Raw genomic sequence first — 16,687 nt, forward strand, 5'->3', positions numbered from 1 at the left:
TAAAGACGGCTGAAAGCCGACCCACCGTCTTGTGCTGCAACTCCTCTGTCAGCTGCAGGTTGGCCTGCTCCTGCTCCTCCACCTGCTGGCTCTTCTGGTCGTAGTTGACGGCCAGCTCCTCCAGAGCCTGCAGCACCTCCTTCACCTCCTCCTTCGCCAGCTCGTTCTCCGTCTGCAGGCGGCACAGCTCCTCCTGGATCTTCTCGTGGTCGCGCCGCGTCGACGCCAGCAGCTGCACAGACCCACGCCTCCGTGAAAACATGCAGACGGAAGGTCGGATACGAATGAAACGAAAAGAACTGGGCGGCAAACCTCCTCCTGGTCCATCATCTGCTCCTTGAGCTTCTCGGCCAGCTGGCTGTGCTGGTTGATCTCATCATCCTGCAGAAACAACGGGATCAGAATGATAGTTTTTTCAAATTTGACAGACAAGTTGATAAGGACAAGTTTTTATCAGTTACGCCTCCTAGCCAAAGTGAAATCTTTTTTAAATCGTCACAACCTGGACAAAGCTATTCACGCTCTAATCAGCTCGAGATTAGACTATTGTAATGCACTATATGTTGGCGTCTCCAAGTCCTCTATTGGCCTTCAACTAGTGCAGAATGCAGCTGCCCGTCTTTTTTTATTTTTAGAACTTTATTTATAAGATTTTTCAATATTTTTTAAGACAAACAACCCCACATACCGTATATCCCACCTTCCCTGGTTCCCACATACAAAGAAGATAATAGCGATAAAACATAAAAAAAAAAAAAAATGAAAATAAAATAAAATAACATCAGTAATAATAACAACAATAATGATGCTAAAATAAATTAATAGATGAATAACACATGGACAGAGGTGTCTTCAGTATTCACATTCATTACTCAGGTAGAAGTATAGATACTAGAGTTTAAAAATACTACTATAGAAGTTGAAGTATCAACTCAAGTTTTTTACTCAAGTATCAACTCAAGTTTTTTACTCAAGTAATATTGATATAAAAGTACTGGTTTCAAAACTACTTAAAGTATAAAAGTAAAAGTAATGTAAGGGGGAAAAGCCATTAAGTACAAAAGCCATTGAAAATGAATGTATCTTAGTATAATGCAAATATATTAAAGAAGCATATATGTGTACTATTGAGCATTAACATGTGTTTCAGAGAGCAGCAGATATGATGACTAGTTGCCTATAAGTATTGTAATGGTGCAAATATAGCAGTCATAGGGTTGGGTTCAATAAATATATGACAAATGGTCGAGAAGGCATCGAAAATATTCTTCCAAAATGTCAGTCCAGGTGACATCTGATACAAGTACGGTCAACATCAGGATGAAAGCTGCCCGTCTTTTAACTAACACTAAAAGATGTGAGCACGTTGCTCCGGTCCTCTATTCACTCCATTGGCTTCCTCTCCATTTTAGTGGCTTTTAATAGTGAATGGCTTTTAATACCCAGTAGTGTGGTGACACGTTTTACTCTTTTTTCCTTTATTAGGGACCGAGCACCAGCAAGGCTTGTGCCAAGCCCTATTGAAATCGGAAAGATTATTATTATTATTTTATCCGAAAACAATTGCGTTTTTGAGGTGCATAACTTACTCGAAAAGTTGTGAAACTTGGCACGCATGTGTCACCTGTCCCATGTGGCGAAAAATTCCGTATTCTAATAGTGTCAAAAAGGGGCGTGGCCTAACGGCTCAACAGCGCCCCCTAGAAAACTTGCGCCTCAAGCCCCACAATACTGTTTGACGTACATGCACGAAAATCGGTACACACCTGTATCATGTCGCAACTTAAAGAAAAGTCTCTTGGCACCATGGCTGAAACCCAACAGGAAGTCGGCCATTTTGAATTAATCGTGTAGTACTTTAACGAACTCGGCCTAGCAGGATCGTCCGTTCGACATAAAACTCGCTCAGGAGACACAAAAGACGTTAACGATGAAAAGTTATCAAAATCGTGAGTTTTCGTGAAATGGCGTGGCCGTGGCGCCGCGTCAAACTTCAACATTAAACAGGAAGTGATACTAGTAGCTGATTGGTCAATATGTGATTCTGCCATAACTTTTGAATGGTTTGACATAAAGAGTCGTGGGTGGTGTCATTGGACCTGGTATTGAGTCTTTGACATTCATTGGCCTGAATTAGCCCAGCCCCTTCTTCTGATTCGTCAATATTTGATAGTTCCTTTTAGGGCTGAACGATTTTTGAAAATAATCTAATTGCGATTTTTTTTCTCAATATTGCGATTGCGATTTAATATGCGATTATTTTTTCAAGGTCCTGTTTGTTTTATAATAAACAATGTCAGATTTATTTAAACCACAGATTACAACAATAAAGAAAACAAATCTGTGGCTTTACCTCTTTAACACGTGACCAGATCACGTGACTGGTCAAATCGCAGCCTTTGCGGTCAGAAAATCTTGTTTCATCACATCGCGATATTATCGCAAATGCAATTAATCGTTCAGCCCTAATTCCTTTTCTCTGCCATAACTTTTGAATAGTTTGACATAATGACTCGTGGGTGGTGTCATCAGACTTGGTTTTGAGTCCTTGACCTTTATTGGTGAAAATTGCACGTGCGAGGTCCCGTTCATCGCTGCTTGCAGCTTTGATTCTATTTATTTTTTTGCTCTGTTTTATGATTGTATGTTGTATTTCTGTATGTTTTATTCTGTAACTTTGGCTCCCCTAGAGGTGGCTGTAAAGGGCTATATGAATAAAGTACATTTACATGTACACCAGAGCCTCGTAGGACCCCTGCGTCCCCCCCGGGTCTCCTTCTGTCTCACCTTGTCGTCCAGCTGCTTGTACAGGCTGCTGATGTCGTCCTCGAACTTCCTCCTGTCCTCCCCGGACACCGAGACGCCGCCGGCGGGCAGCGGCAGGTTGTCGATGACGGGAGTGTTGTCGTAGGCGTCGCCGCTCTTCTGATCTTTGGCGCTCAGCCGCTCCTCCTCGGGAACGTTCTCCCCTGAAAGTCACCCGTTAATTAAAACCTTCATCCGGCCGTGCACGCGGAAAAATGACACGGTGAAGCTTTAATGTCTCCTCTCACCGTTCCTCCAGCGGGCCAGCTCCGCCTCCAGCCGCTGGATGGTGTTCTTCAGGCTCTTGTTCTTCTCCTTCTCCTTCTCGTACTTCTTCTTCCACTCCTCCGCCGTCAGCTCCAGGTTCACAGACACTGTGTTCTTGATCGTCTTCGCTCTGAACAGACGGCACAGGAGGAAGGAGGTGAGGACGCTACGGGACTTTGCAAACTTAGGGCCAATCCCAATACATACCTACTTTCTACCACTAGCCCTCCCTCACTCTCACTAGCCCTAAAAAAGAAGCCACAGATTTTAGGGCACTTGAAATGTTCCCAGGTCTGTCCCAATACTCCCACTACTCCTACTTTCAGCACCACCCCTAAAATCAGGAAGCTGAGAGCCAAAAGCTGTTTTAATTTCAGCTGTAGCGCTGTTAATCAGCAAAAATATTCTACTTAAGTAAAAGTACAAATTTTCTGCTTGAAAATTACTTAAGTAAAAGTAAAAAGTACCCATTAAGAACATTACTTAAGTAAAAGTATAAAAGTACCTCAACTTAAATATAATAAAGTACAAAAAGTACATGGTGTAAAATGCACTTAAGTACAAAAGTAAAAAGTACAAAGTACAAAGTACAAAATTATTTTCAAAAGGATTGCAAAGAAATGAAGAATCCAAGAATTTGCTTACAACTCTAAATAATGGTGATATTATTCTGACACCTTTAGCGTTTGTTTCCATTACCCCATTTTAATGTCTCCCTTTGCTCATCACTGCTGCTGTAGCCCATTGGCCCCGCTGACAGGTCCACCCACAGCCTGTAGTATGCAGTGACAACATTAAGCAACCCCAGCTGATAAAGGATGAGACTTTTGAACTTTTAAATGCCAAAACCACCTTAGAAGGGGTGGAATCAAAGAATGGTGCGCATGGACACGCGTCGGCTGCCGCTCAAGGCTGATTTATGGTTCCGCGTTACACCAACGTACCCTACGGCGAGGTTCTGCGTCGATTTAACGCAGAACCATAATTCAGGCTTCAGTCCTCATCGGTCCTCCACGCGACGGCGGTTCCTCCGGCCTTCCGGCCCGCCTCTGCGGCGCAACTCTCCCGGGAGCTGCAGCTCCTTCTCGGTACGCGCCCCCCTTCCTTCCCGTCCGCCTTATGGTTCCGCGTTAAATCGACGCACACCTTACGCCGTGGCTACGGCGTAAGGTGTGCGTCGCCGCGTACCCTACGCCGTAGCTCTGCGCCGGTGTAACGCGGAACCATAAATCAGCCCCCGCTGTGCTGTTCTTTAATTTGTAGCGAGTAACGACGTGTCCAATTTTAAATATAGCGGATTAAAAGTACGATTTTTTCCTTGAAAATGTAACGAAGTAAAAGTAAAAGTACAGAAAAATGAAAGTATCAATAAAAGTACAAATTCTCAAAAATCTTACTTAAGTACAATAACGAAGTACTTGTAATTCGTTACTTTACACCACTGCTGTTAATATGCCACTTTATTACGTTTTAATATTTTTTCAGGCGTAAAAGTAACCGTTAAGATCCCCAACCTGGGCTCAGTTTATCCAAATAACGCCGTCATCCCGGGGAGAAACCTGCAGCTCTGTGGAGAATTACCGCTGGCTGAAATAAATCATTTAGGAAGATAAATGTTGGTTTAATAGATGAAATCTAACAGTTGTAGCTACGCCTGTTAAGAAATTTGCTCCGATGTTTTCGGGGATGATGATGCCTGCCAGCTCCGGAACTGATTCATGGTTCCGCGTTAAATCCCAGAGCCTAAGGCATAGGGTACGACGTACGGCGCGCGTCGCCGCGTAACCTACGCCGTAGGTTCTGCGTTGGTGTAACGCAGAACCATAAATCAGCCTTTATTCTGGCGAGGTTTGAAAAAGACTTTGCAACAACGGGCAAACGAGTGATTATGTACATTCACTGAGTGAATATTGTGAAAGTAAAATATATATTTCTTGCTAGAAATGTAATCAAAACGCATTTTTATGCAGAAACTAACTCAAAATATTGATTTTATTCACTAAAAAATAAGAAATGTCCGCCATGTTTTTTTTTTGATTCAGTCCGCAAATGACGACGAAAAGCATTCTGGGAAATTTTTCTGGCCCTCGTCATCTAGGGTGCCTCCGAAATCCCTCGATCCGTAGGGCCAGATTCATAGCCACTACACTCATGCTCACGCAAAATGTAGGGGTAGTGATGAAAAGTAGGGGAAGTGGGAGTATTGGGACAGGGCCTCAGTATCTGTCAATCAAAAAGGTCCACGCCCCCCAATTATCCAACCACGTGATTCAGGGAAAACTTATGATGCCTAATTTTACTCCCAAGAGAACGTAAACTACATATCGGCTGTTGAAACTGATGACGTCAATGGTACTAATGCATCTCCGGACCATCAGAGGTGCAGACATCCAACCGTGAGGGTCGTCTCCACGTCAGTCAGACCTGTCCCTGATGCACAGAGACTCCTCCAGATTCTCCCATTACATTTTTTGCTGTATATAATTCAGTAGTCCAAGTATTCAAATCATGTAGGACTTCTCTCTCTTTTCTCAGATGGTTTTCTGCTCATCTTTACCCCTGGAAGCTCCCGCCTCTCTGGGAGTTTCTTTCTGACATCACTCACTTTACTGTCCCGACCTTCTCAGGATGAGTGTCAACCATCACATCAGCGTCTCACTTCTATCATTTAATATGTTTTTTACGTTTTATTGGGAGTTAAATATGATGAGAATATGAATATGAAGTTTATTTTGGGGATTGGGGTTGACCAGATATCAGATGTTGTGCAGTGAGTAGGGATGGGCGGTATGGACTAAAGAATGTATCATGATCATTTCTGGCATTTATCCCGATAACAATAAAAATCATGATAAAAAAAATACCAATTCAATTCCACCTTTGTAACTATAAATCTATGACCACATTCAGTCTTTGGAGCCCCCAAATCACTGCTCTAAAAGATACTAAATACTACTAAACTACACCAATTGAATTAATAAAAACCAATTAAATGAGTACACCAGCGGGAATTTATCCTTCCTTCCTTCCTTCCTTCCTTCCTTCCTTCCTTCCTTCCTTCCTTCCTTCCTCCCTCCCTCCCTCCCTCCCTCCCTCCCTCCCTCCCTCCCTCCCTCCCTCCCTCCCTCCCTCCCTCCCTCCTTCCTTCCTTCCTTCCTTCCTTCCTTCCTTCCTTCCTTCCTTCCTTCCTTCCTTCCTTCCTTCCAAAACCATAAATCAGTTTTACACAAAATCCTCATCAACGGGACTTTATCGTTTTTACCGTGAGATACAAATTCTTACCGTGGGGAATTTTTTGGACGGTTTATCGTGAACGGTAAAATATCACCCATTCCTAGCAGTGAGCATCGCTAAAGAGGAGTAAAAGCCCGGTGCTCAGTGGGAGACTCTCAGCCATCTGGTTTCCAGGACTGACGTCACCCAGAGCCAACGCCCCAACCCCAGCCCCCCCCCCCCTCGTAGACGACCACAGGGATGTTTCTGGTGGCTGTCAAATCAAGATCTGATGAAACCCTGCCCTGCGCCGTGCAGATAACAAGCTGCAAAGCTGCGCTGACAACACAACAAGCTGCAGGGAGGCGGTGGCGGTACCTCTGTCCAAACATGAGCGTGGACTTGGTCTCGGCCTCATTGTAGACGGACGGCGAGCAGCAGATGATGATGGTGGTGCGGCAGTTCCCTCCCAGGGAGTCCTGCAGGATCCGAGTCATCTTGCTGTCTCTGTACGGCACGTGGGATTTCTGGGAGGGAAAAACACAAAACAAACATGTACAGTACTCGAGTTGTAAAACAAAATCAGGGGGGGTGGTGGATTTGATCATATGGGGACAGATAATTTGTGCTGAATACAAATAATATAATATATTACAAATAATAGCACTGACCAAAACAGCTGCAGAAATACTGCAGGAATGACATAGCAGCAGTTAAATGCAGCCTTCTGTAAGCTTTAAATATCCACTGGGCTTACATCAAATACATCAAAACACAACAATAAAAAACACTTTTCTGAACTTATCAATATGACTCTGTCCTTCACAGGATAAGTAACATGGATCACTGCAAAAACTCACAATCTTAACAAAAATATTTGACTTATTTTTTAGTTAAAATGTCTCATTTTAGTAAAGAAATCTCATCACACTTAAAACAAGACTCATCACTGGAAAAAACAACAATTTTCACCTGTTTCAAGTAGATTTTCACTTAAAATAAGTAGAAAAATCTGCCAGTGGAACAAGATTTTTTTTTTTGTAATAAGAAAATAAATCTTGTCTCACTGGCAGATTTTTCTACTTATTTCAAGTGAAAATTTACTTGAAACAGGTGAAAATTGTCAAATAAGTTATTTTTCTGGTGATGACTCTAAATGTTGAAATAGCAGTAAAACCACATTCATTGATGAAATGACATAAAGGATGGAAAGGGGGGATGGCAGTTTTACAGGGGGGATGATTTGGACCGTTTTTATTTCAGGGGGGATGATTTGGACCGTTTTTATTTCAGGGGGGGATGATTTGGACCGTTTTTATTTCAGGGGGGATGATTTTTACCGTTTTTATTTCAGGGGATGCCATCCCCCCTCATCCCCCTCAACTCCAGTACTGGATATCACTAAAATTCGCCTCAGCAGCTCTTCACGTCACAGACCTACCGTTCCCTCGGCCAGGGCTGAGATGACGTTGCCCAGCGCCGACAGAGACTTGTTGATGTTCTTGGCCTCGTCCAGCACCGCTCCCTCGGCGCCGGTCTTGCTGACCTTCTCGCTGCCGGCCAGGTCCACCAGGTAGAGCTTCCCCGACAGCTTCTTCTCCGTCTCCACGTTCTCCTGCTTGATGTTGATGAGGAAGATGCTGTGGCTGCGGGAGCTGTGCTCGTTCATGTCTAGGACACAACAGACACATCTGTAAGCTCAGTCTGTCAATCAAACACAAAAGTATCATCATCATTTCTCAGAGGATCTCTGTCGGGGGGTTGAATCCGCCCTGATGGCGTCAATTCTTCTCCCGCTGGGAGCATGACGTCTGACTTGCAGCCGTTGTTTAAATCTCACATTAACGGGTCTCCGGAGGGGTTCTTCCCTCAACCTTGGGTCTGATTTAGTGTGTTAGAGTCGTTCCTGTAGTTTCTTGTGCTGGCTCCCCCTTCTCCTCCCTTTTTTCTCTTTTGTCCATGTTGCATTGAATTGAAACTGAATTGAATTGAACCTAACCTGGGGCTTGCTGATTGGGCCGGAGCTTCGAGAGCTGCGTGCTGGCCTGCGGTCCCCACCCCCGGTCATCCTGTTGCTGCTTCCACCTGCCTGCGGTCCCCACCCCCGGTCATCCTGTTGCTGCTTCCACCTGCCTGCGGTCCCCACCTCCGGTCATCCTGTTGCTGCTTCCACCTGCCTGCGGTCCCCACCCCCGGTCATCCTGTTGCTGCTTCCACCTGCCTGCAGTCCCCCCCCCCGGTCATCCCGTTGCTGCTTCCACCTGCCTGCGGTCCCCACCCCCGGTCACCCTGTTGCTGCTTCCACCTGCCTACGCCTCCCCCCCTCTGGTCATCCCGCTGCGGCTTCCACCTGCCTGCTGTGCTGTTGCCGTCCCTGACCCCCCAGTCTGGCCCTCGGCAGGAGGATCGCCCCTTATGATCCAGGTCCTGGTCCAGGTTTCTACCCCCTTATGATCCAGGTCCTGGTCCAGGTTTCTTCCCTCCTAAAGGGGAGTTATTCTTACCACTGTTTGGCTTAAGGCTTTTCTCCACTAGGGGAGTTTTTACCTGCCATTGTTTATGTAATAATTGCTCGGGGGTTTATGTTCATGTTCTGGATCTCTGGAAAGCGTCTAGAGACAACTTTTGTTGTATTAGACGCTATTTAAATAAAATTGAATTGAAATGAAAAAATTGAATCCACGGACGAGGCTGGACTAGTGCCGTGCTACGGGTCCAGTTCCAGTGGCGCTACACTGGTTCCCCTTTACGATAAACTACTAAATAAGTACTAAATAAAGCTTACAAACAAACAACAGCAAACATATTCCTGATTGTCCTGCTGCGTCTTCATCAGGGCTCTGTGACCGTCCATTTTATTCGCCATTGATCTCAGAATCGATCGTGGCGATCACACAAACCCCCTCCGCTCCCGTCTCACCTCCTCCATGCTTCCTCTTCATGCCGTCTGGATTTAAGTTTCACTCGTTCTCTTGAAAGCTCAGGGAGCTGCTCCCATGAGTTCCCATCGCCTTGGTTACTCATCGTAACAGAATTACCAGGAAAATGTAGATCGGTGGCTAAATTACTGAAGAAAAATGTTTTAAAGTTCACCTTTATTAACCTAAAAATACAATATTCATATTTATGTTTATGAATATAAGACGAGGAAAAGGCGTCTCCTGCGATTCCCCAGACCGAGCAGAGCAGTCAGAAGCTGCGGATCAAACAGATCTGATACGTACTGGTCACGGCCACGTGCCGGTTGGCTTTGCCCTCATCAATGACGTCCATCACCTCCTCCGGACTGGACACGAAGCGCTCGGTGCAGCCCTGAGACACAGTTCAAGAGACAGGTCATGAGACGGTTGCCATGGCGCCACGGCTCTGCCTGCTCTTATGTTTGACACTTCAGGCCTGCAACACGTAAGACTGGTATGGAGGCAGTTTGGTGCCTTTAAAGAGGTTAAAGAAGAGCAAAGACGCCACTTTGAGCTGATGGTTTGTCGTCGTGAGTTTACCAACCTTCACATACGGGACTCTGTTCTTGTCCTCGTGCACGGACAGGTTCGTCTTCGACACTTCAAACAGAACCGAAACACCAAAACGTGTCATTCTGATGTCTTAGAAAGTTTGGAAATGCTCAAAAATAGTCTTATTTACCGTCCAGCAGGTCTCTGATCTTGTCCAAGTAGATTTCAAAATAAGATACCTGCAGAGACAAGTGAGTGTGGACATTTCACAAAATAAAAGACTTAGTTTCCTGTGAGAAAATTAAACTCAATTCAGAGTCAACACAGTAAACTTTTGATGTGAAAAAAAATTGAAATAAAGTCATGCATTAAATACAATCAATACTCGGAACTAGGGCTGAAACGATTCCTCGCATAATTAAGAGTAATTCGATTACAAAAAATGATCGAGGAATTTTCTCTGGCTCGAGGAATCGTTTAATTTCACCAGCTCAAAGCAGGTATTTCGCCTGGACTACATTTAATGCGGCACAACGTGCTGACGCTGCGCACATAAAGTAGAAGAAAGAGGCGGCGGGTATGTTTGGTTTTTGTAACATGCCATGCTCAGGCAGTGAGTGTGCTTAACTTTTATTTTTAATCCACTCTACATTCTTCTGGTCCCTTCTCCTATATGTTCCCCCTCTAACCCGGTACATACGTAGGTTCCTCTAAACATCTGTTCCCGCTACAGTTTTAACTAAAAGAAAATGTGCTCCAATACAGCAGGTCTCATAATTTTATTTTGAACACTGCCAAAACTCTAACTTAAAACTTAAAGGAGCATGAGGCTTCTTTTAAGAAATGAGACTCTCTAGCGCCACCCTTCGCCACGACGGCCGTTGGGGTTACTGCAGCCAATAGCGAAGCCGGCACGGGAGAACGGGGAGAACGTGCATGCAGCGTCATGTGACGTCACATCCGCAGGACAGCGCGGGAAATTCAGACTCCGAATTGCAGCACATTTTGCAGCACACAGCCTGTTCAAGGCAACGGAGAGATAGACTAGAGGAATCATTCTTTTTGATTTGGAACGCTTCATCTGACATTAGTACTAGAAAACTTAAAACGTATACGAATTTTTTTCATAAATCCTGCGTCAATCCTGCCTCAAGCTCCTTTAACTAGAACTTAAAATGTGCTTGACACAAATGAAAGTTCAATTGAAAAACGTGGGAAAAACACCTAACCTTTTAAGTGATGTGTGTTATCAGGTGTAATGGCATTTTTAGGTTAGAAATAAGAACATTTCTTGGTAAGATCCTTAGTTTTTTGAGTGAAGGCAGTGAATTTGGTCAACTGGTGTAAGTTCAGGGTTTTTAAATGCACAGCCATGAACCTACTGGATTATATAATTTAGTCTTAGTAATGTCAATTAACATCTAGGGAACACTTTACAATAAGGGTCCATTAATTAACGTTAGTTAATGCATTATTAAGCATTAATTAACAGTTTAATAATAGTTAAATAACCATTATTATGTATTACTTAACATTAATTAGCATATTAGTTAATGCATTAATAAACAGTTAGTTAATGCATTATTAAGCATTAATTAACAGTGTAATAATAGTTAAATAACCATTATTATGTATTACTTAACATTAATTAGCATATTAGTTAATGCATTAATAAATAGTTAATGAATGCCTACTGCTCAGAGTTAATTAATACATTAGTAAGCATTAATAAATGTTACATGATGTAATTATTTATCCTTATGTATGCATTACTTAGTTTAAAGTAATACATTAGTTAATAAACGTTAATAATGTCCCTAGTAATCATTTACTAATGGTGTTTATTTGGAGTGAATATGCATTAAGTAACAGCTACCTAATACATCTACTAATAATTCGCTAATGGTGTACATGTTTACTGGATGGGCATTATTAAACAACTATTTAGAGTCTTAAGTAATCATTTCCTAATGGTGCTGTGTATGTTATCAGGTAGCTTACCTGACCTTATGAACGGTAACCTGACATAAACCTTAATAAATGTATAGGAGTGGCTCATAACCATTACTTAACCATTAGTAAAGGCTTGCTGGACCTTTATTGTAAAGTGTAACACATTTATCCCTTAGGTAACACATTATTAATGCTTAACTGCCTCATAAGCATTACTTAACCATAATTAACCATTAGTAAATACTATTCTGGACCCTTATTGTAAAGTGTAACACATTTATCCCTTAGGTAACACATTATTAATGCTTAACTGCCTCATAAGCATTACTTAACCATAATTAACCATTAGTAAAGGCTTGCTGGACCTTTATTGTAAAGTGTAACACATTTATCCCATAGGTAACACATTATTAATGCTTAACTGCCTCATAAGCATTACTTAACCATAATTAACCATTAGTAAATACTTTTCTGGACCCTTATTGTAAAGTGTAACACATGTATCCCTTAGGTAACACATTATTAATGCTTAACTGCCTCATAAGCATTACTTGACCATAGTTAACCATTAGTAAATTAAGCAATCACATATAAAGAAGTTTAAACTTTTTATTTAAAACAAAATAAAACAGATAACAGATAACAGATAACATTTGTTATATGTATACATTTTATACACACACACACATATATATATATATATATATATATATATATATATATACATATATATATATATATATATATATATATATATATATATATATACATCTGTGATAACAGATACGTAACAACAATTCACACAGAGGAGAGCTTTGAACAAACATTATTTAGTAACATAATACAATAACACAGTATGATAGGCTGGCATAATTTCATCATCCTTCATTTTATGTATTGTAGCAGAAATGACTTTAGTGGCCTTTATAACCTCCTTGCATCTTTTAGCAAAGTCTGCCACCGTCTCCCCCTTCTCCACCTGATCATATTCTTCTGGAGCAGCTATTGCGAGCTCGGCAATCGCTGCAGTCCTCACAATAGTAAGTCTGTCTACTCCATACTTCTCGAAGGATTTGGCCATATTCTTCCCCGTCTGGAAAATGGCAAGGACTTCCTTCACCACATCACCTGGTCCTCCAACTAATATAAACACACAAGAACAAGAAGGAATGTATCATTTGAATCATGAGATTGATGAGAAGAAAAAAACAAATCATAGTATTTTACTGTTAATGTTCAATGTGCCGCGAGACACACTAATCCCATATGTGACACCTCAACACAGTGTAGAAGGATTTTCTGGCACAACTTCACCAAGGTACATGGAAACACCATGACACACACAGGGAATTATCAAGGCTAAATTGGGAGAAAAAGAGGGGAAAATGCTAAATAAAAATGGACACATTTGGGGTGAATCATTTTTGGAAATGAACATTCATTTGGACTGTACTGGTCCTTCTGGTACATCCCTCTATCAGCGTGCAGGGCTTGAATTTAGCACTCGCCACTTGCCATTTGCGACCCAAATTCCTCAAGTGGCGAGACAGATTTTCTTGCCACTTGGCTAGTTAGAAAAATCGATATTCCCAACTTTTGTGCCATTTATAAATCAAATTGAGATTCCCAATACTGTGCGCACCATTGCACCTTTTTATTTTTTATTCTTGATGTCAACTCCGGGTGAACCGTCTGAGTCTGACTCTGAAGAATGAATAGTAAACACTCTGAAGAACAACTGGAGAAAATGGACCAATGCAATGTCTCAGTTTGACCAGCAGGGAACACACTGTATAGTTCCTTAAATGGTTTAGCTGGTGTCTTGTGGTTGTCTTAAGACAGGCTAGGTTGGTTGTTGTAGTCTTAATAAGACACTTTCGAGCTAATAATAAAAAGGCTGCTTGTTTTTAAATTCACTTGTTCGTTCTCTTTGGACATTTTTATCCAGCCCAGAATAAACACATTATTTATACAATACACCTGCTGCATTATAGAATATACAGACAGGACAGGATCAAAGTGTTACTTTGAAGGTGTAATGTTATATATTCCTCCATAAATGTTAGATTTACAATTAAGTAGGCAACTACTGAAATTAAATTATACAAGAACACATCATGCAATCTCATTTTCCACCAATAGTATAGTAGTACACTACTGAATGATAATTGTAGCGTATAGAAAAACAGGATTGATGTAATATGGTACTACGATGACTGCTATATACAAGTGATGTCGAAATACAAAAGTAAAGCAACGTTTTGGTTTTGGCTAGTGAAAAATCTGGTTGGCTAATAACTTTTTTCATCTACTAGCCACTTGGCTAGTAAGTCAAAAAGTTAATTTCAAGCCCTGTCAGCTTGTCATGAGAGATTGATCTACTTGTAGGGACAACAGACACATACAGCTCAAGCCAGCCAAGAAATACGTTCCACATACCCCGCAGGCGAGAGCGATGTTTGCTTTTCTTCGCCTTTTTCTCCTTATCCTGGATTCAGAGTCATCCTCACTGTCGTCTTCACTGTCATGCTGCATCTCAGATCCCCTCATCGCTTCATCATCACTGTCTTCTCTTCTGGACTGTTGAGCCTCCTTGAGACATGTCAAAGCTATGGATGCAAGGATTGATGGTTGATTACATCAGTTTGATTGCTTATTGTATACAAACACCTACAACAACAAACACAGCTATGACACAACTTTCGCACCCACAACGTACACACCCATCATTCTTTAACCCTCGAGCATCCCTTAAAATGAATATACACTTTTTACCCATAGTCCAAATTTGCTTCATGTACTACCATCTCATAAAAGTGCAATAAAAATGTAATACATATTTATTTTCACTTTCACCACATAAAATCTTTTCAACAACTTCAGACCTAGCCATAGATATAAAGTTAATTATAATCTTTAAACATTATTTTTACAACTCCTGATTTTTTCAATAGAAAAATCACAAAATATGCAATATTTTCAAAAATTAGGTTCAAAGTGAAATATATTACAACATTGACTATGTCAATAATTGATAACATTTATTTTGATGCATTATTATTTTTGGAACAATGATTGTTCATTTAAAAAAACTTACACTCTTTACCTTCATGTCCAAATTTGCCCCATTGACTCCCATTATAACCACATATTTTTTATGTACTGTAATTCTTACCTATTATAATTTTTTTCAGACGAATTCCTAATAAATCTAAGCCTCTACCTTCAAAATACAGAGAAAACAGGTTTTATGTCTGGTGACCCCCCCAAAACTAGCAGGGGCAGCAGAGCTTCATCACATCAAGTTTCAGTGACGTCTCATCCATCCCGCTCCCGTGTTTAGTTGGGGTCTTCCGTTTAAAAAAGTGTCAGCCTCCACAAGGTGTATTAGCTTCTACACACACCCAGTTACATGACTGAGAAGTCAGTCTTTCAAATTTACCGACGTAAACTTCTTCTTCTCCATTATTCAAGTGTTACTGAGTCAAATATGCAGCATCTTTTTGAAAAGTTTACATATTGTCAGAATGATGTATTTGTTATGACAACTCGAATTGTGAACTTTTCAAAAAAAGTGTCATAAAGTTAACATTAAGAGCTAACAGTTTAACGTAGTTAGATTAATCTTACCATGTTTTCCAGATGAATTTCCCTTTTCCACTTTTTTCTTGTGCGTGGTTATCCTGGTCCTGCGAGGTGAGACTCCGAGCTCATCCATCTTGAGACGCTTCTGTAACTGGGGCCGCGGTCAGTGCGCGCAAAGAAAAAAGTGCGGCGTGCGGCGTTCAGGCCAATTCGGAACTAAGGCTTTTAACTAAGGCCTAATATTGGTGCTCCTAATCGGGAAATTCAGAGTCTTCTTGGAGAATCAGTTTTCTGACATCACACAACAATGTCTAATGTCAATGTCTGGAACGATTTGAAGACAGAAATGGGAGTTTTCAATGGGGAAACCCAGAGTTCTGAGGTGTCATGAACGCAGCATTGGCGCGCACCAGAACTCAGGAGTTATCGCGGTGTAACCTGGGTGTAACTGCCTTGTAGGAGGAGCAGAATTTTCTGGCAGGACGGACAGTAATTTTAACAGGATAGCCATTTACCAAGCTGCACGTTTCATTTTAGGAGCACACGACATGCGTGGGTTAAAGTTAGCAAACAAGTTGAGTGAGCTGACAGAAGGCAAAAAAACACAAACACCTCAAACTAATTGAATGGCTCCAAAAGAAAAAAATACTGAGATGGAAAGTCAAGTGCAACCGGTGCCATCACAAAATGAAGCTGAAGAAAAAGATTGTGGATCTGTGGACCGATTTGAATGGTAGGTAACTTTGGCTAACATTGTGGGATAACTTTTTTGGTCAGTATTATTATTGTTATTATTATTGTTATTATTATTATTATTATTATTATTATTATTATTATTATTATTATTATTTTATTTTTATTTTTTTTATTATTATTATTTTTATTATTATTATTATTATTATTATTATTATTATTATTATTATTCGCCAGCTTGATTTCATGATGGACAACATTGCTGCATCCTCAAGAACTCTTTCAAGAATGGCAAAGCAACGGGGGGTCTGCGTGACAGCGATGGAGAGGCTGCATCATAGAGAAGGACAGAGAATTGGGGGAAGGAGCATTTCGTGATCATAGATGAGTCACTTCAGACATAAAAGAAAGGTAACTTTTTATATTATTAATTATGACTTAGTCTTGTGATGCCCAACGTTCAGGTCGAGACTGGACAAGACTTGAATGTCTGGGGAAGTTAGTGCAGGATTTTGTAATAGTGCTACTGCTGGTTGCAACCAGCTTCCTTGAAAAGGTAAAATAGGTAAAATAGGCAGGTTAAATAAGAGTTTTCTTTTTCCTGCTCCTTTCTGAACATGGATAAAGATGCAACTGTTTGCTATTTCCTTTGGTACAATTTGAATGTTTCCATGGGCAGAACAAGTTAATGAAATTAAATGAAAATCTGTGTTAGTCTT

The 16,687-nt window shown here is 41.3% G+C and overlaps 1 protein-coding gene across 1 annotated transcript in view; it reads right to left on the reverse strand.

Annotated features, from left to right (window-relative positions):
- Positions 1 to 16,687, reverse strand: part of LOC133425029 (kinesin heavy chain-like) — a 47,540-nt gene that overhangs the window by 13,760 nt on the left and 17,093 nt on the right. The window contains exons 5-13 of the mRNA XM_061715679.1: positions 9,928 to 9,976; positions 9,790 to 9,845; positions 9,510 to 9,597; positions 7,727 to 7,956; positions 6,664 to 6,812; positions 3,054 to 3,202; positions 2,788 to 2,969; positions 313 to 381; positions 26 to 232 (exon numbers count right to left, since the gene is read on the reverse strand). Of these exons, the coding sequence (XP_061571663.1) occupies positions 26 to 232; positions 313 to 381; positions 2,788 to 2,969; positions 3,054 to 3,202; positions 6,664 to 6,812; positions 7,727 to 7,956; positions 9,510 to 9,597; positions 9,790 to 9,845; positions 9,928 to 9,976 (1,179 nt within the window). The remainder of the gene's footprint in view (positions 1 to 25; positions 233 to 312; positions 382 to 2,787; positions 2,970 to 3,053; positions 3,203 to 6,663; positions 6,813 to 7,726; positions 7,957 to 9,509; positions 9,598 to 9,789; positions 9,846 to 9,927; positions 9,977 to 16,687) is intronic.

The sequence above is a fragment of the Cololabis saira genome, chromosome 24 (genome assembly GCF_033807715.1).
Source record: "Cololabis saira isolate AMF1-May2022 chromosome 24, fColSai1.1, whole genome shotgun sequence".
Classification (NCBI taxonomy): Eukaryota; Metazoa; Chordata; class Actinopteri; order Beloniformes; family Belonidae; genus Cololabis; species Cololabis saira.